We start from the raw sequence: 22,244 nt of genomic DNA on the forward strand, positions 1-22,244 counted from the left end.
ATTCTTCGGGAAATGAAATGAGGTTTCTACTAAGGTCTTACTGACCAAACATTTAATGTTTTCTTCATTAAATTTGTTTGTTTTAGAGAAAAGAGGTTGCAAGTTTAAGGCCAAGTTGTGTATGATTTGAGGACATATTTCTCTATAAATATCACCGAACTTTTCCAGTCATATCTTCACTATTCTTGCAAGTAACGTCTTTATCTCTCTTCAAATTAAGAGGGATAAAGACGATATCTTAAAATCAACAATTCAAAAAATGAAAAATGGAACAGTTATTAATTCCTCTGCAACCCATTATAAGTTATCCCACAGAGGTAATATTTCCTTCTTCATAAAACTGATACTGAGTTCGTAATCAGGGGTTATGTTTAATTGGCTCATTGCATCCAAAGTTGACTTGCACATTTATTAATTCATTTGATACATTTCAAACACTTGAATCAATCGTTTTCGTTAGTTCCCAGATTCCCTATAAATATTGATCATGTTATAGCATTCAAGAATCCATTAGCTCCTTCTCAAAAATTGTAATATTATTGTCATTCCTAATATTGGTATTAATTACCTAAGTTCCTTTGCAATCATGAATAAAGTACTATAAAATGTGAAAAAGAACGTGTGTAAAATCTATCCTCCGCTGCATAATTTCACCATTTTTTCGAGAAGATATCTGTGAAAAAAAAATATTTTGAACATCCGTTTTCTCATTAAATTTTTTCTTCTATTGCAATCATTTTTTTCTAGTCCAGGGGACAGCCCCCCCCCTGTGTATGTCCTTGAGACTACATTTATGTAAATGAATTTACTTGATCTTACTTTTAGAAAACAATATCTATATTTATAAAATTAAAAGTATTAAAAAAAAAAATTAATTAAATATAATTTTCTTTTTAATAAAATGAATGAATTTATGTTTAACTCAAGTTTTATTTTTTTACAATATATACTTGTATAAATACAAATATATATATATAAATTAGTAATTGAGTGCACGATTGTGAGTATCTTTAATCAAGGTGCATATTACTTAGTATTCAATAGGCTCCCATATAATTTAATTAAATTATGTCGTTGTTTTCAGATATATGAAGAAATATAATTAAAAGTATATGATTGCTCAAAAAATTTAAACAGCGTATTTGACTTTATAGAAAATGCAATTTATTTTATTTTATTTTTCATTTAGCAATAAACTCTAATAATTTTTATATAGAGTTGAACAGCGATATTGTGCACTATATGTAAGCTTGTGATTACTGGGAAGTGCAAGGAGAAGTCAAAGCAAGATTTATGGAATTACTAAATGAATACTCGTGTTATATGTATATGTAGGAGAACATGAATTATGGATAAGATAGGATAACCTTTTAATTGATTGTTTTAATGTTCCTTGAATTGGTGAGATGGAGTTGCACTGATTAAGTATAAGTAAACATTATAGTATTATATTTAATCCATCTAACCTAGGAATCTTTTTCTTAAATCCATATATATAAAGTATATTTGTTTCTCTAAAAATCACTGAACGCGAACCAACACACTTTAAGTTCAAGAGAATAACTTCTCCTGAGCGCGTTGTCCATGAGCCACGGCAATTCCATTTTTAAATTGGATTAGTGCAGAGACTAATTATAATTATTTTTAAGTTCATATATATTTTATAACGCGTTTTAAAAACAACTTCGACAAAAAATAGGCAAGAAATCTGCTTACAGAGGTAGATGTTAACACCACCACGACCCATTAAAGAATTAACAAAAAAAGAAAAAAGAGTTCCTTAGTCAAAAAGCCTTCTTTGACGAAATATATAAAAATATGACCTGTCGTTATTTTTATAACTTTATAAATTGGGGATAAATATCTACGATATTGATCCTCAATTTAACTCCAAGAAATTGCCAGTGTTGCTTTCAGTCTTTCATGAACACACACACTGTATACTAAGATGATTCCTCCTTCAAAAGTAAATAATAACAATAACAGCTTTTCAAAAATTAAAAAAAAATACATTCTTCACGTTGGAAATACAAAAAGTATTCCGCTTTTTTTTAGGTAACTCAGGGTTGAACAGCAAAATGTGGACTCCAGAGGTTCAAAGGCATGTATGACATCAGTCAAAAGATGGAGTGGGGTCATCGTATATGATGAAAATCCCAAGTCACCCTTCACGCTCTTCATGATGCCCCTAGAAGCCACGGAGAAGTCGTTGGGGAGGCGATTCACCGATTTTGGTGGGGTATTTCTTGATCATCTTCTCCAAGTTGGGAGGGATCTCCGGATCCTTCTTTAAATTGTGCCCTTCACTTCCTGTTTTCCAACAGAGGTATTCTCCATCCTTTTTCATATTGGTCACCATGATGACAGGGCTCCTGGAGTATTCCCAATGTCCATAATCTTCGCCACCTCAATGTAAAAAACTAGGAGATGTAAACTGCGCTGCCTTTGTGCTTTTTCCTCACTGTTGATGACGTGATGACAAAAGTTTTATTATAATTTATTTATGAACAAAGAAAGAATCAACCAGAGTGTCAAAAAATAACCTCTAAACCTTCTGATATTGATTAAAAAATTAATTTTATTTGGAAGTCCACGTTTTGCAGACCAACCCTGTATTTTTTATAATTATAATTTTACCATATGCTAGTGTTGTTACGGTACCAACATTTTTGTAATAACTAGTATCGGTCTTTGGAGACTTGTTTTACTGAAAATAACGAAGGGTAAAAATTTACATGCGTTTACTGGACCGTTTATCCCTTTTTGGGGGGGGGAGGAGATAGTTGGAAGGGAGTTAGCTAAGAAATGTGAAGACTTACAAAATACCATTTTCTTTTTTTTTATACAGAGCATTTTAATTATGTTGTTTTAATTTTGAGGAGGCTCAGAAACTCGGGCTTATGTCAACATCAGTTCAACGTTTTAAATGCGTCATGACGATGCAAGTTGTGGGGTTCCAATATCAATTAAGTCATACGAGTACAGTTTTAAATGCGTTAACAATCCAGGAGAACTACATATAATACTGGTATGCAGAACCACATTAATATAACCCTGTGTCAATGGCAAAAGATATAATGAGTACAAGTTGTAATCAATAAATGAGACATAGGGTTTGAAATGAATGATTTATAATTTTGAATAAGGATAATTTGCAATAGTTAAAATTCCATTAGAACACATCCGAATTTGAATTTGAATAATTACATTATGAACCATTGAGATTGATGATCTGGTTTTAAAGGAAGTTATTACAAATGAGACATTTGTTAATATGAGAGAAATGCCTGTCAAAAACAGGGGTAACCGATGACGTAATATATGAACAGCCCCTAATACCTCAAAGCCTACTAAATTTTAACAACACTTTATTATCTAATTAAAACTAAAATATTTCAACATGTAGGGATTATCAACTGGAATTTTAAGCCACCATAATGGTGGTGCTTACCACATAGTTTTATACATCTTTGGGCTGTCAGCTTACTCTTGCAGTCCAAAGCCTACCAAAGGGACTTTCTACTATGAATCGTCCCTTACATTCTGCACAATTATGAAAGAAAGTCTTTTAATTGCAGCTTTTAGATGGATAAGAAATTAAAAACTTTTCCAATAGATAAGAACAAGGAATGTAAAAATTGAACAATTGAAATTATGTATAATAATATTTGAATAATAGAAATGATATTAAATATTCTATGAATATTTGAAATTATCTAAAATATTACTTTGACTATTTTTCAAATGGTTGAATATTTTTTATTTGATAACACCCAAATTAGATACATAAATGATTAATACTTTACTTTTCTAAAAAGAATACCCTATTTACTTGTACTTTGTTTCACAATGGCCAAATGCTTACAGTGACATTACTCGTAAATATGTACATAATAAATAACTTACTATTAATATCTCAAAATGAAATTTTGTAATCAATTATAGATATAAATTTAAATCGTTCATGCCATAATTAAATAAGACTTTATGTGACACATAAATTAAAAGTTGTACAAGCTGGGAATTTATGATAATTCCCCGCTTGTACACGAATTACACATACATATTTCGAGGATGACCGTATATGAATTTCTCTTTCGCGGTTTCACTATTTTTAACCCCTTTCTAATAATTACTCGTAATTGAAAATGATATCATTTTAGTTTGAAACTTTAAGCTTTTGATAAAGGTGCATATTGCTTTATTCTACCTAGAGATGAAGAAACAAAAAATCCTTGTTGGACTCAACACAATGCATGTAACTCACAACATTAAAAAACCTTCAGGATGAACTCAAGCAGATGGGATAGGATATAACAAAAGTCGTAGAGAAAAAATAAAGATGAGGACCTCTCAGAAAGAATGATTTGGATGAGATCATTGCCAATACTGGGGATGAGGCCAAAAGTGAACTAAAATTTCTTTATAAGAGTACTTCAGGACATCATCTGACAATGAATCGAATTTAACTATTGGGATGGAGGGACTGTTTAACTGCACGATAGCAATTTTTTCTCCAACATGAAAGAAAAGTTCAAAATTGTCTTCCGACAACTTTAAGAAGTTATAGCAGAATGAGATTTTGCCCAATTTTATCCCCAGATAACAATCTTTTTCATAATTATTTTTAGGCCGGTATCAAGAGGAAAACTAGTCTAGTCCATCATTTCAAATTTAAGCGTCTATTGAGTATGAATGGGGGTGGATAAATCACATCCACATAATGTGGATAATGGGGGTTGAAAGGGAAGAATTTTTTCGGATATGTCAGAGCTTCTATCTCCAGCTAAATAAATGTTTAGTGGTCGTGGAGTCGACATTTAAATAATGAATCCTTATTATTTTTTTTAATTTCAATTATAAAAAAAAAGTTTTCAACATTTTGATTAAACACTAAAATTGTTTTGACTTTTTCTTTAAAAATGGAAAAGGGAAGATTTTAAAAGGGTCTCCCTGTTTGAATAAATCAATAGCTGACATTCCTTTGTTAAGTTACTATTCACGGAACAAAGTTATTTTGCGTTCATACTTCAATATATTTTCCTCTTGATATTCAAATTAGTTTTATTAAAAAAATCAACCCTTTTTAATGTACTAAAAAGCTTTATTTTCCCCCTGACCTACTTTCCTTCCCCAAATCATGTTTTTAAAGCTTTCTCTAAATATACATTTTTTTTTAAAGTAAAAAAACCTCATATTACCTAATTGTATATAAATGTTGGTAATGTAGGTATATAATTTATGATTGATTTTTTCGCCATTTACCCATTAAATTATATACATTGTACATACGACGTAGCATGATCATAACACATAAATATGTATCAACATTTATGGAAGTAAAGTATTCATAAAAAAACTTTCAACATTTTATAGACAATATAAATTGAACATACTATAGATTACATCTTGTGTTGATAATAGCTACTTTTTTGGGATTTATTTCTGAAGCCCCCCTCCCATTTTTATGAAATATATAGGGTGCAACCTCTATTTAACAACCAACATGTTATTTTTTAATAAGCTTTCTCTAAGCTAATCATCAAATTTTAATTTTTTAAAAAGTGCTAAATGAAAGATCACTAGTAAAAAAAATATTATTATTTAATATAATCGTTTTGGTATCCATAACGTCCTCGGAAACTGAGCAAGTCTTGACGAGAGTCTCCTTGGGCAGTTTTCAGAATTCATTCAGGAATTCAGGACATGAGCTCGGACTTATTGCTGCAAGAGGATGTCATGGTGCATCAACGGCATCCACACAAAGAATTAAATGGGTTGAGGGCCAATGAGCTTGGAGGCACAACACTGGGTCCAACAAAGTCAAAAAAAATATTATACCGTCATTTTGAGATCAGTATACTTTGCAGTTGATTCATAATCACCTCCGGACTCTTCCAGTTCCTTTCTGACCCTCCACACGAAGGACCTATCCAGGCTTAGGAAGTTTGCGATCTTAACATCGTCTTTTCTGTGGGGATCACAACAAGGACACTCTGCCCTTTCCACAATTGTAGAATAAATGCTTCGCTGATCGATCCCAATTTTTTTGAATGACGACAAACACTTTTGGCTAGCCGCCAAAATAACAAACAATGTCCAAGCTCCGCATGTGCAGCGTTAACAGACACTCAAATTTCATTGTAAAACAACGATCAGATGTTGTATATATGTATATAATAAACCTATTTATATTATGTTAAATATCATTAAGTGTTGTACAGACTAATTGAAAAATATAGGACTTTAACTACAACTAATAAACTTGAAATAACCATCGTTACATTTTCATTTACACTATTGAAAGTACAATAGACAAACCTTTGAAAAATTTTACGTGTACATTCTAACTCTTTGTTACGTCCCTTTCAAAGCTAATCGAGTTCTTTTATAAGCCCCTTGACCATTAAATTAGATATTTGAGCAATACATTAGAAGCCTTTAACTAGCCGTTACTTCATTACAGAAAGGGATTTGAGAAGCGATACAAGCAAGTTCAGAATCAATTTCCAACTAACAATAACTAGTGACCTGTTACCGAAACAGGAGATTTATTATTATTCTTTTTAGAAAAGTTACATGAATTGTATTGGATTCTGAAGTTTTATTCGAGCTTAGATGGAATTTTTTTGGGGGATTTTACGTCAAACTTTGAATATGTACTGAGGAGGTCGAGTTCCGGGGCTCTATAATATCAAACTTTGTTTGTCCTTAGAAGTTTCACACTTGCTAGTATAAAAAATTAGTGTATAAATATTTAATACTTTTTTATAAAACAGATGGAACAAAGAATATTAAATTTTGTGCACGTTGAATAATAGATTATTTCTAATTTAATAAGTTATTATTAACTAACAAAGATTGCTTTATACAGAATTTAAGACATTTCCCACTCTCCTTCTATATCCCTTTAAATAAGGAAAATTTAAGAATAATGCATATTATAATATATTTCCTAAAATTTATACAGTAATTAAAACATATTTTGCTGTTACATGTAGGGATCTATAGAGAAGTCCGTCACTCAACCCAACCAGCTCCAGATTCAACCACAGTCTCCAACCTAGACCTGAACCTGGCAAAGGCCTTGATGAGGAACTTCTTTGTCCATGTTGACCACTGCCTTGAGAATTGAACCCCAAAATAAGTAAAAAGTGTTATGTGTACGTTTATTGGACTTTTTCTCTCGAAGACGCCCAACACATAGTTGTCCATGGGGTTCAGATCCGGGGAGTTGGAAGGCCACATTTTTACATAATTAATAATAATGAGTTATTTGCACTTTTTCGGCGTGTAACCAGCACGGAGACACACAGTAATGACTGAATGGCGTTTATATTCACAAGACATCTCAAAGATTTTATATTTCTTCTTATACAGTTTTGTCAGCATAATCTGATGATAACACTTTTATAAACATGGATATCAGGGTTGCTAAGATATTGAGGTCCGAACTTGTTCCAGATTACAAATTTCCAGTCTGTAGAGTGTTTCTTGACTTATGTACGAGTAGTTTATATCTATCTAAGCCCACATTTAAGCCTTTATTTATGGTTCTGTAAAAAATAATTTTATCACTTTCTCTTAAAAAATCATTGAACAAGTCTGATTTATTTGGAAACAATGAATCAGCACTTTTTCTTTTTAGGAATAATGTATGTAGGTAAATGAAAAATAGATTAAATTTGAATTAAATCAAACCCTGAAAAATAAATATAATGTAAATTTATCTCGTATCTATAAATTGTATATATAATACAATCCAGTACAATCAAATGATAATTAATGTGATGATATCTGCATTTGACTTAATTTATTATCTTTAATTTTCCTACCACTTTTTTTTTTTTTTTTTCACATTCAAAAACCCATAAATTACTTTATTCAAATATTTTACATCTATTTTTTTACATGACTCTCTTACTAGGACATGCTTGTATCCTTATCCACGTTACTTCGAGGTACAACGAATGAAAGACTACGTTGGACATTCACTCTGTATGATCTCAATGGAGACGGATTCATTACAAAGACAGAGGTTTTCAATGTTTTAATCGCAGTGCATGATCTAATGGGTCTTCATGCGAGTCCTATGGTAAGTAAATCTATAGTATATTACACATAAGCTAATGTGGCAATTAATTCAGATGAATATTTTGTTTGTTTGTCAAGTCAATCAAACAGGGAGAAAATTGTAAAAAAATTGATTGTAGAATCTCATTATCAGTTCATACTTTTGAAATTGGGAAAAAGTAGTTATGATTATTATTTCAAACATATGGAAAATTTAAAGGCTTACTCATGGCATTATATTAATCTATCAGTAACTTATTGGTTTCGTTTCTCATCCTACAAAGATAGCACTAATCAGTAGAATGTTAATTTTTGGGGGGAAATTAAATTGTATAGATATTATATGACTTGTTAAGTACAAGTTTCCAATTAACCTTTTATAATACAGAAGTTTTTCGAAATTTTGTATTTTAGTTTTGGCACCATCGCTCGTAATATAATTATTTTAAATTTTTTGCTCGTATATGAGCAAAAAACAACTCATTAGTATCAAAATTTTGAGAACTATCGAGTGCAAGTTCCCTCTCCTAAACTCTTCTTTGCTGCTGTTTTTTCGTTATAAAATTATTAATTTTATTTTCTTAGAGAAAAAAGTTCATGTCCTGTTATATTTTAAATGAGTTACTTTTTATTATTATATAGAACACTATTTCATTCTATAATTATCCATTTTAGTAGTTTTTATAGCGATAAACATATTTTATATTTTAGCAATAAAGTTTAAAGCTTTCGTTTTTCCCGTAAACTTACATAATTAAAACAAACAGCTAATATGAAATTAATAAAAACCAAGTGGGGTTCTCTAATTGGTTGTTGTATTTTCACAATTTAATGACAGTAATAAAGAAATTTTAAACCAATGCATTCATTGAAAAATGTCGAACTTGACATTTTTTCATAAAAGTTGAATAACTGTAATATAAGAAGCATATGCTCTTTTGATAATGAAAAATAAATAATCTGTGCTTCAAAAAAGTTTATTGTTTGCTCTAAATCAGAAGAAAAACCAAGAAATTGTCAAACTCAGAAGGAAAATGAAACCTTCAACAAGATAATTTTTGACATAAGCATTATTATTATTCAAGATATAATCTTTTTACATAATAAAACATATTTTTTTAATTATAGTTGAATTAAAAAAATATATATATATATATTTATATGTATATTTTCGATTAATTATTTGCCATATAATTAAAAATTTGACGACTAATGTAAAAATATTTTTTTTAAATGCTCTAAAGTATCATTTGATTAAAAAAAACGAATGCTATCAAAACAGGGTTAGTTACCCATCTTAGGAAGTTCAAAATTGTCGGACACGTAATGGTTACGTCTCAAAAATTCTTTTGTACTTCAACTCAGGATATCAACAGAGATTGTTATGTAATTTTCATATATTTCAAATTAATTGTTACTTTAATTTTTGAGAAACAAAACTTTAAAGTTCGAGGTTCTAATAATTTGCAGTTAAAATTTAAACTCTTATATTTTCTGGTGTGTGATAATGTGAAGATATTTAGTGTACATATGATTATATTAGAAAACATTGGCCATTTTTAAATTCAATTAAGAGTTTTGACATAAGTATTTTATTTATTTGCTGCATTTTTCCCATATTTTTTATGAAATAATCCCTGTCGGATAATACGAACCAAATAATTGACAAATTCATATAATTGGACAGTGTCTGAAATTGAATAAAATAACAAATAGCTAACTTAATAGCGAAATAAATACCTAAATACTGAAGAGAAAATCATTCAAGTAGCTGTAGTTGAGGAAGAAGAGAGGGAACAACAGACGCAGGGTACATAAAAGAAAAGACTCCCTCACTCCTCACACTCAACCATATTAATAATTAATAAAAGGGATAATATTTATATATATCCATGCATCCAATTCCGTCTCGGGAAAGAATATAACCGATTTTTTTTTACTATTATTTATTCTCTATCAAACACAGGGGAATAAAATCATTTTCAATAAATAAGTGCATATGAATAAAGAAATACACTTAAACGGACAGAAAGTAAATTATAATAAAAGGGATTTTTACAAATTCATTCATTTTCAATGGGAAGCTTCTGAAAGTGTATAAAATTAAAAATATTTAAGTTATTAAAATGGTAATTTCATTCATTTTTCTTTTTTTTACGGAATTTAATATATTCCATACCGAGACGAAGTTGAAAACATATAGGTATATTTATTAATCATATTTATACAACTAAAGGGTGAGGGACGTTTTATCTTTCTATTTTATGTACCGTGTGTCTTTTCCTCCTTAACTTCGTTCTCATAAATGAAGTAATTAAAATTAACGCATCTTCGATATGTCCAAAGATACGTAACTTACCTTATACTAATGGATATTTTTTTTTACCACAGATAAAATAATGCTGAAACTATTGTTAAACAAATGCTACTAGTGGAAATACCTATCATTGCTCAGAGTTATTAGACATCGATGAACAGACAAACCTTGCTTAAATAAAATAGATATGTAATCCATTTTTATTTTTAATATGACACTGAGCTTTAGCTGCATATACTTGTTGTTAAAAGGAGTCATCCACAGACAATATTTGCTTTATTAATATATACAATATTACTTGTTCAATTATTTCCTTAAAATTCATTATATTCATGTTTAAATAATTACATTTAACATATTTCAAATCCATTAAAATGGTATTTAGTTCATAACAATTTGTAAGGAGTTTTTAGAGGTTATAAATATACAAAATTAATGGTAAAGCAAACCTCTCTAAAAGATTGGATAGTAAGATAGATGTTTGTTTAATATTTTCTACTGTTTATTTTCATATTATATATCCGTTTTATGGTGGAGAAATATGAGATAACGCCTAAGGTTTTCTTTTTTAACTCTAAACAAGGTAGTGAATTTGTTTTTATTAGTGATTATATATAAATTTATGTTCACTGAATAAAGACTGTTTTATGATAGGTGATTGAATATGCTACGTAAAAAACCCCCGTTTCTATATAACTTTAAATATAAATGTACACACAAATTAGCCCTACTAAATCTCACAAGGTTTTATAGGGTAAATCCATTGATTGAATTGTTTTTAATGGTTTTGTATGTATAATGTATGGAATAAAAGTATACCTTATGTCAGCTTCTGATTGAGTTGAATCATCAAATGGTATATTTTGTGGCTTATAAATAATGTAACCTTCATATTGGTCGATATTTTTTGGTTATAAAAGGCAAAATTTTTATTCGAATAAGAAATTATCCACTTGGAAAAATGAGATGATATTTTACGAAAACCATATTTTTATAAATGGTTTTGTAAAAATACAGGCTTATTTGCATAAAAGGTTAGCTTCTAATAGAAATCTTTTCTAGGTGGTTCTTATAAAGTCCTAATCCCATTTACAAGATAATCTATGAGCTTTTATTTACACAGTATTTCAAGTATGGGTTTAGTTCTCGATTTAGGGAACAAGCTATCCTACCAGAAAATATTTCGTTGGTATAAAGCGAGCTATATGTCAAGACAAGATTATTTAGAGAGATACAAAAAAAGTAAAAACATAACAATAATATGTATTTAAAGAGCCACAGAATGTGGGCTATGAGCTAACAAGTTGGAATATAGATTTTACAGCTATATGCCAGTGTTATTTAGATGTGAGTTGATTCTTCATTCTATTATTATTCTTTTCGGTCAGTAGAAATCTCAATAAATGAGCTTTCAAAATCTTGCCATACTTTAGCAAGCTATATGCTGCCGTTGAGCATTGCAATGTTTGTATTGAAGGTAAACATTGGAAATAATGTTATAATATACAAGGTGTACTTCTCAAATTGGCGTTTGTGTGCAATTTTTTTATCAAGCAATTGTCTCATGGCGTCTATTTTATTTCTCATATCAACAAACTTTAATGAAGTTTTCGGCATCACAGCTTCAACTATTCCAGATGTAAAGAATATTGAAATTACAGAGGAGGAACGGTGTGGCACCGTGACAATGAGCTCTCTACACAACAACATCGATATTTCAAATTGAGATGTCTCAAATACAAATAGCAAATCACTGAAGATCAGCCTTGGGCATGGCAACAAGACTCAGTACTTTGTCATGTCTCAAACAGGCCACTGAAGTGGCTGAGTGAGTGTTACTATGACTTAATGTTTCCAAGCAGTCCGGATCTTAATCCGACGGATTTTTTTGTCGGAGGCTACGTTGAATCAAGTAGACGATGAACAACATGCCAAGGAACTATCTTGGCAATGCTTGCTCCTCCTCACCGGCTGTGATTGATGCTGGAGGCAAATAGATTAAATTACCTCTTTTTCTACATTCATATGTGCAATTCAAGGTAATTTTCAAGGAAATCCGCCAAAAAATATCGTCTCAGTGAAAATGTAAAATTTTTTGAGAAATGTGCCGATTCGATCTCAATATCCTGTATATCAAAACTAATTTCAACGGCTTCTGACTTTAATTTTTGCTACAGATTACAAGTAGTCTTTTGATATAGTAGAACCAATTAACTCGAATAATTCATAATAGACTATGCTTTTATGGTGAATTAAACAAATCATTGTAAATGCCACTCCAGTAGGTCGTATTTAATGGTTGAATATTAATTCTTTAACAAAATTCAATCATATTACAAATTATCTAGAAATTTTTGAACTCTAAGATCAAAATCATTTCGTTTTACAAGTAGCTGTGACGAGAGGAGGGGGGAAGAAGAGAATGAAAGAGGACATTGGCAAGAATTACTCCTTTGTGATCCTCAATTCCCCTAAGAGTTCAACAAAGAATTACAATTACAACTTCGTCACACACATTCAAGGTTACTCTACGACTTTTATGAGCACAAATGTTCAATTAGGCTTTGAATATAATCGAATAATGGAAAAGAAAGTGCACTCCTCAGGAATGAAATAATAATGAAAACAGCCGAAGATAAGAAAATTTACTCTTTAGTTTGCAAACTTAAAAAAAAACAGGTGAGGTAAAATTTAAAATTATACCCGATTTTCCACTACTAATAACTAAATAAAGACTTGAATAAATGCGGACACTGAAGCCTACAGGAAGAACTCAATACACATTGCAGTTGATACCCCAAATAACTAATATTCCTTGGTTAGGCTATTTTCATGTTTTCTTTGTTATTGTCAGAGTACTTCCTTCTATGTAACATTCATTCTTGGCTATACCTTATTCTATTGTTTAGGGTTATATTGTCAATACAAATAGTATAGTGATTCAAAAAGTTCTGTTAAATACTCTAAAAAAGAACTTTGGTATGGAACGACGTAGATTAATCGACAACGCACTTGAGAGAAATTATTCTCTTGAACTTAATGTGTTTAGGTTCGTGCTCAGACGTTCCTAGAGAAGAAATATTCATTATGTATTATGGACTACCAAAAGAACGTTCCGAGGTCAGATAGAGTATATGTAATACTATAATATTTATTCATTACCGATGGATCATCTAAGTGCATTTAAGTGGCTGAAAAATTAAGAAATTATGCTTGTATTAATGATGAACAGCATTACAGATTGTGCATGTCCTTCAGAAAATAGAAGTTAGCTTTGTCGTCAACATTTTCTGAACGCTAATCTCTTGATATCAGAAATTAAGAAAGAATTATTATAGAAATGTATTTTGCTAGGAATCGAAGCTTCTAGCAAAATCTCCTAACTTCCTAAACTCGTTATGACATGTAAATGAACTATGTTAGAAGCAGTAACATACTAAAGTGAATATTCAAATTTTTATAAACGACTTACATTATACTAGTTCCACTATAAGAAACCTCAATAAGTGGTTCAAGAACGATGCCATACAATCGGAATTAGTTTGCATCAAGACTATTGCTTCTTATAGGTACATTGATTGTGGAAAATGTACCTCATCATTTTTTGATTTAACCGTTTTCAAGTAAATTAATGAACATTTTAAAAGAGAATAAACGTTGGTTACTATAAATTGAAAAGTATTACTGCAAAAAAAGGTGAAAATTAAATAATGTATTTAAATACATTTAAAAATGTTCTTATTATTAATTGTGACCCAGAAAGAACGTTTAGGCTTTTAACGAGCATTATTTATGCTAAAAGAAAAAAATGATGTAATTCTATATATGTTTTTTTAATATTTTTTAATTGTATTTAAAGAACAAATAACCATTTAAAAAACTAAAAATATTTGTTTGGGTGGGTTTTTAATATTTTTTTTCAAATTTTCTAACTGATATCTTATTTTTTCTTATTCAAACACGAACCATTGTTTTTAACTAAGATATGAGTCCTTTTCATTTTTCCCAAACATAATAAAGGCCTTTCTTAATAAAAAATTTAGTGATTTTTTAATGGAATGACGTTTTTTAATTACTTTTTTTTTAAATGAGAGCCTTTTTTGTGTTATTTTTCATAAATTGTGTTGATATATAGTTTAATGACGTTCAGTTATATTTCATTTTTTCCGAAGGTCATTTCATTTTTTATAAATAAAAATGGAATGATATCCAATTTTTTTTTTTAGTTTAATATTATATGGAGGCGTGTCACAGACAACGCCTCCCCTCCCCTGTGGCACCAGCCCTGAATTAAGCCCTGGTTTTAACTACTTTCAATAGTCAACAACACATATCTTAAATTGAATTATGTGTCCTTAAAGCGAGTTTAGAAAGCACCAAGTACTATACTTATAGTATCAGTTACATCGAAACTCATTCATTAAATTAGTATAAATATAATTATTACTTAATAATATCTATTGTATCCATGCAGAGTTACACAGAATAAATCTATTATTATAATAGCTTGTGTTCGTTTTTTTCTCCAACTACTATTATTTTCATCTAGGAAAAGCATATATTTTTATTTTCTGAATTTAGGTATCTGTTGTTATTAATAAAGCATTCTGATGATTTTCTCTGAATCAAACACTACCCAATATTGACATCAACGCCACCGGGTTAAAGGTGTCAAGATGTAAAAGGAGTCGTCTTTTACATATAAGGATACACATAAGGTCCATTATATAAGTCACAAAATTCCAGGAATGTTACAAACTACTACCATTTTTTTTAATACAATGATGTGCTCAAGTTCTACAATCTAAAATAAATTTAATAAAATATAAACAATAAAGGTTGATTAGTTTCACCTTCTAATATAATTTATTCATCTTGTGTAATCACTGTAAAACTTTCTATAAAAATTATGAACTATGAATAAACAAGGGCATTATTTTTTTTTCTTTCAATCAGTCAAATAACTTATCTTCAAATATTAGTCGAATTCAAGAACAGTCAAAGTTCCGTTCTATATTAACAATTAGAGAATGAGGATCATTCTTTTTTAGAATTCTTTCGGTATATATCAAATAGAAATTCCTTGTTACGAGTATATCGTAAACAGAGCTGTTCACAAGTAATTTTTGCGACCACTCGTAGAATTTCAATTCTAGAGAAAAAAGCTCGACTAAAATATTGTAAGAGTCCAAGTTAAGTCATGAGTTTTTGGGTATGAGAGTTAGTGAGTTTCAAGCCTTGAGTATTAAAATCCAAACCTTGTCGATCTGACGACGAATTCTAGTCGAGTTAAGAGTATTTCATATTGAGTCGTGGTCAAATCTGATATTTTTTTTCTAGTCCAAATCGAGTCCCCATGGAATTTGAAATCCAAATTTAATAAGAGTTAACTACAACCCATGTCCGAGTCTACAATTCTTATAAGTGAGATATAATTATAATTAATTGATAACCCAATAAACTGAAAAATATTTCTACACTTTTATGTATTGAATATAACTAATGAAAACAACACGTAGTTTCTATAGTTTGTGTAAGCCATTCAAGTCTTGAAGTACAACATGTCTTTAAATCACGTCTAAGCCGTATTAAATAAAAAAGACATTACTAAATTTCAGCTAAGAATTTTTTTTTACTAATTATCATCTTCATATGATGATATAAATTTATAATTAAATTGGTAACTACTTTAGATATATAAATAGATCATTCGTCAATTTTTAAATACCAACTACTTTTTTGTTGATTTATGTTTCTTTGATTTTGAAAGGAATGTATATTGTTCTCAAGCACCTGAAGGATGTTATATAAGTTTTCCTCTTTTCTAACTTGGCCCAAAAAGTTGTGTACTATCTTTACCCTCCTTCTTCTCCATCGTTAACCACAGGAAATTTATCGATTTTTCTCTTTACTTATACAAAAGTCAAGATCTGATTCCCATTCTTTAACTGGTTTCTGCAAGAAGCTTTTGTCTAGCATCATGATGTAAATAAAAGACCAGGAATATTCGCCAATAAACTGCAATAAATCCAGGTCCTCTACAGTATCTTTTATAATCTGTGGGAACGTTGGTTTTTCATACATTGAGCCCTGCCCTTTACTGCAGAGTATTTGTTCTAAATACAATTTTTTTTTTCTGTCATCATTTTTTTCATCTTCAACAAAATGATCGTACTTCGATGATACTGCCTTTACCTATCACAACCGTTCACTTTCCTGAAGGAGTCGAGTTTCTTCTTGACTCACCCACGATGAATGTGGGCTTCTAATGTTTGAACAATTATATTTACTCATCAAATCATAGCTTTCCTATCAGTCATAATACTTTTTAAAAATCTGTTATCTTCGGAAATGGAGAATTTTTCTACCTCATTGTTTATTTTCTTGCTTTCAACTAAATTTCTTTCAAGGTTTTGGGCCAAAATGGCATTGTTGTTAGAAGTTGTTTTTTATGAACATACTCATGGTACAGACTTTCAACATTGTCAGCCATTTTCATCTTGGTGATTGTAATAATACAAGCCTTTTGGTAATGTAGCATTACTTATTCAACAACAAAGTTTGCAGCCATCCGTGATATTTTAGTAGATAAATAAATTTAACTTGTAACTTATGCAATACACAACAAAATTAAATACTAGTTTAATCCAATACTCAAATATTGCCCAACACTACTAACAAACAATACATGCACTGTTTATACAAATTCTTTACTCAGTAATAAATACATGAAACAAAGGACTGAATACTTACGCACTACGTAGTAGTATTTGACGGATTTACTTGTAACTGTGTCTGTGTATGTCTGTTAAGATTTAAACATCTTTATTCTAACTGAGTAAAAATGATCATTTCTTTATACGAAAATAAAAAGGAAAAAAACTAGAAAAATAATACAATGTACTATGATGAAGAATTAATATCATCTAAACAAATCGAACTCCTACATGTATATGTTAAAATATAAATACAATATTGAAATGATTAATTTATAATTATATTATTTTTATAAGATAATTAGTCCGAAAAAAAAGGAAGTCAGGCTGTCCTTTTTTCTGTTGTGAAGACTAATAATGTATACTTTATTTAATAAACGGTCTATGCGAGATAAATTATTGCACCTACAATCAAGGAAACGAGAGTCACAAAAAAAATTATCAAACACCATAATCTTGTAGTGCTCATAAAAATATTTTATTTCAATCTACGTGTTCAGAAATTACAATTGCACAAGAGGTAAAAATTATCCAAATTTGCTAAAGTTTTGTATTTGTATTCTATGTACTTGCCTAGCTGCAGTAACAAAATTAAGTTCCGCGTATTCTAAAAAAGATTTATAATTTCAAGGGCATCTGTTTTAGAACTTTTAATCACATAAAACAATGGATTAGAACTTTTAAATAATAATAACCTAAACAGTCTCCTTAGCAAAAGGATGGAGGCGTATTCAGCCATAAAAATTAGAACGAATCCTCTCCCCCATATTGAGTGTTAAACCCAGACACTAAGAAAAGTCTTTGTCCCCTGCTCAAGAAATAATTAGTCATAACCCCTAAATAATATACTGGGTCCATCTTACAAAGTTAGTTTTTTTTTATTTAACACAGTTTTAACTTAAATTCATGTCTGTTCTAAAAAGTCAAACAAGTATTTTACTATACCTTACTCTACTTAAAATTACTTATTTTTTGGAAAATTCAACATCATTTGAAGCCAAATATTTTTATATAACCATAACTAAATACATAAAAATCACTAAATATTAAAAAAGTACGGATAATCAAAAGAAAAGGTGTTTAGTGTTAAAAGGAAGAAGCCACATTACATAACATATTGAAAAATTGATACTTACCTTACCTTGTTTAAATTATCTATATGGATTGTAAATAACGAGTGATATGACCCTGGTTATCTTTTTCCTTTCAATCTTTAATTCTGATTCGCTAATTCGATTAATAAGTAAATTATTCCACTTTAAAGAATGGAAAGATAACGTTATTTTATTCCACTTTTCAAATAGAAGAAAACGATATCCTGTTGTAGTTATAGACTATTCTATATAATCTATTCATATAAATAAATCCAAATCTATCTGTTTGTCTGTGGATCCTTCATTTTTTAATGTGTGAATAATAACATAGAACTACGTCACTACTTGATCTAAGAAATAACAATGTAGCAACAGGAGTTTCTAGCTAAAGCTCAGCGTGTCATATTTAAAATAAAAAACGAGGGTACATACATTGTGATGCTAATTAAAGCAAATTCGGCGTTTAAACAAAAAACCAGAAACTGCAAATAAATATAATAGCCCTGACAATTTAAAGAATGTTTTGAAGTAGAGCAGCTTCTCTGTCATGACGTCACATTAGATCAACTTCAACCACCTGTGACGTGGAGGGAAGGGGAAAAGTAGATAAACAAAGAAAGACATAGGCAAGAATTACTCCGGTATTCCTCATGAGTTCTACTCTGAGTCTAACAAGGTGTTATAATTATAACTGTAGAACAATTCCTCAGGCATACTCTTGTCTTTTATAAGCACACACAAATGTTCAACTGGTTTTGTTTAAATTAATGATAGCTTACATTTAATAGAAAAGAAAGTTCACTCTTCAGGAAATAAATAATAATGAAAGGAGCTTAGAAAAAGAGAATTCACTTTTCTGGTTTCCAACTTCAAGAAAACGGGCAAGTTAAAAAATGCAATCAATTTGCATCCCTGTATTTACAACTCTATGTTACAAAAGCAAAATTTCTTTGTCTTTTTTCCTGTTTGTCGACGCCTAATAATCACTGATTGGTTATTCCCGATAATAATATATAAAACAGCTCGATCAATATCAAAAATGGATATGTTGTACTTAGACGAAGTCCACTCGAAAGAGAACTAAAATACTCGAGAGTTTTGACTCGAATCCGACACAATAAAAATCCATTTCTACAAAAATCCATTTGGTTAAGGAAAAAAGAAAATAACAAAGCTGAATAACCCAATAAATTAAAAGGAATATACGATATGATATGATTTAACAATAAAGAAATGTAATTTGCATTCATATTGAACTTAGCTTTCCCTATCTTCCTTCAATGTATGTATTTATTAATAGGTAGTAGGCACATGCATTAATATCTTGTTCTTATTCTATATTTACTTTTTTGATAGTGTAGCTTCATTCATTTTATATAAATAAACTTTTTCTACGAGAATCAGCAAATAAAGGAGTAAAATAAAATTGAGTAATACAAACATTACAATTATTAAATCCTTCATCAAATAATACTTGAGTTTTACAAATATATACCCTTACTCGTATAAAAAAAATTCTAGTTGGAAAGAAACAATGTTTTTTTATAAAATTTTACACAGGTATTCTTTAATTAATTAATATGGGGAGAACCTCCAACAATAAATGAGCCACGATTGCTTGTGCTCATGAGTTACGGAGACTAACACTGATAATTTGTTGCTGAGTTATAAACATAGATTCAAGTAATAAAAAAGAAACTGGAAATAAATATAGTTACCCTGATAAATTTGAAAGATGTTTGGTAGGAGAGCATCTTAGATGTCATGACGTTTCATTAAATTAACTGCAAACAGTTACGTGATGATGGAAAGAAAAACAATTCCCACTTCTTGTCTAACAATTAAATAGACTGATTATATCGATCCTCAATTCCACTTCGAGTCCAACAAGGTCTTATAACTCCATGAAAAATCCTTAAAGGTACTTTCCGTCTGTCAAGCACTAGGTCTTGCTTACTACTTATTGTTCTCTCTTTAAGAATGACGTAATAAAGATGACAGCGATGGAAAATAATAAATTATGTTCAGGTAGCAATTACCAAAAGAGCATATCTTCGACTTTTATATTTTTAATCTCTGGTTATAAATTACACTGGGGAATACAAAATTTCATCATCATGAAATGACATTAACCTTTGAATGCATAATTCAAAACTGATCTCAGTTATCAGGCTTCAGAAATATCGGGGGTGTATAATCCACATCCAGAGCCTTTTATCTGAATCTAAAAGTGAATGGATCTCTTTATAGTTACAAACCTTGAATATATTCATTATTATATATGGAAGAATGGATTGCAAAGGAAAAAGTTGACTCTATTCTCGTATGAGGCTTAGCTCTATTTTCTTCTTCGTATAAATTTACATCATTTCCTTGCGTAGATATTGGAATTCCTGCATCTATTTTTAAGGATAAAGTATCTAGGATCTCTTCTTTTGTTCTAATTCTTAGAGAACGGGAATTATTTCCATCTTTAATCAATGAACACTGATCAAAATGAAAAGCACATCCAGTATATTATTTCAATAAATTAGAATTGTGATGTCTGGAAGGGGCAGAGGTGGTTTGACTTGATATTGACAATGCTATAGATCGATTTATCACAAATTTGTAGATGTATTTTTTTCATTTTCTATCATATGAAGACAAGAACATAGCACAATACTCCAGTCTGATTTGTGATTTTTAATGATCATTACTTTCAAATTTAATCTATTAGAAGCAAATTCTTATTTTTCATATGTTTCCACGGTAAACTAATAGGTACTATTAATTAATTATGACTAATAGAAAACCTAATTAGTTATGTTTTCTTAGATATTGTCTTTTCAGATATCCTTATCTTCATGCGACTGATCAATTTTTCTTGAAAATGTTATAAGTTATTGATTGTTTTCATACTCAAAAAAATTGGCTAAACCCTATAAAAATCATAAAAATACTCAAAATAACCCAATGAAATTTTCTCAAAAACCAGATTTTATACCAAAAAAAGACTTAGTAATTAGATCGTTAAGTACTTCTAGAATCAAATATTGAATTAAAAAGATTTTTAATATATAAAATTTTGTAGACTTGTGTAATATTTCTTTTAAATTTACGTTCACCACAATTTAAACAATATTCCCAACCCTTGTTATTCCATAAGAGATATTATTAAAATTTGAACATCATAAGTGGTTTACAAAAATGAGTATGTAAAAATACAGTAAGTCAACTAAATTTTACTTTTGAAAAAATCTTTTGAATTTCATAATCAATTGTTATAGTACTTGATTCGCTGAGCACGGTTCTGTAATTAGTTTTTTCTTTTTTAACAAATCTGTTTTTCTACAATAAGTTTCTATTTTAACTTTTTAAGTATTTGCCCTTTTTATAGGTTTTAATCAACGTTTGAGTAATAAAAATCTCATTAATCCACTTGGAAATTAGCAGAGTACCTTATTTTAAAGGTTTTGTTTAAAAAAGAATAATATCTTGAATATTCAATTGCTATCTGTCAAAGGAATTTATTTGAAGCATAAATAATTAAAATTTTATTTACAAAAGAGTATTTGCTTCTAAGAGGTATATTTAACCAAATATTCCATCATAAAAATGTATTCCTAAAAAACACGTTCATTTAGATTGTAAATTTCCCATTTTAATATTTAATTTGACGATGCAAAGTGCCTTAAGAATAGTTTGAATATTCCAAGAATAATTATCCATTTGAAGAATAATTATGTAATGAATACCAATACACTACTCTAATTATAAAGTACCGGGTGTTGCGAAAAAATCTTTACACTTTCAATCTAGAACTGTATCAAGATGTATTTCCGCAACCAGTTGTAATGCGGCATGTCAATAAAATAAAAATAACTAATATGATGTCTTGGCTACCTTAATCATCGAAGTACCCCCCTTGGCTGCAATGATGGCTTCCAGGCGGCCACAAAAGGACTTGCACCCATTGCAGGTCTAGTCCTCAAACATGGCATCCCAGTGCTGGTTGACAGTGTCCTTGATGTAGTTGATATTTGGGTGACGGACGGTGCAGGC

General features: G+C 29.7%; 1 protein-coding gene across 1 annotated transcript in view; it reads left to right on the forward strand.

Annotated features, from left to right (window-relative positions):
* Window positions 1-22,244, forward strand: part of LOC121113736 (A-type potassium channel modulatory protein KCNIP1-like) — a 201,907-nt gene that overhangs the window by 151,562 nt on the left and 28,101 nt on the right. The window contains exon 5 of the mRNA XM_071886821.1: window positions 7,928-8,095. Within this exon, the coding sequence (XP_071742922.1) occupies window positions 7,928-8,095 (168 nt within the window). The remainder of the gene's footprint in view (window positions 1-7,927; window positions 8,096-22,244) is intronic.

This window comes from Lepeophtheirus salmonis, chromosome 2, assembly GCF_016086655.4.
Source record: "Lepeophtheirus salmonis chromosome 2, UVic_Lsal_1.4, whole genome shotgun sequence".
In the NCBI taxonomy this organism is placed as follows: Eukaryota; Metazoa; Arthropoda; class Copepoda; order Siphonostomatoida; family Caligidae; genus Lepeophtheirus; species Lepeophtheirus salmonis.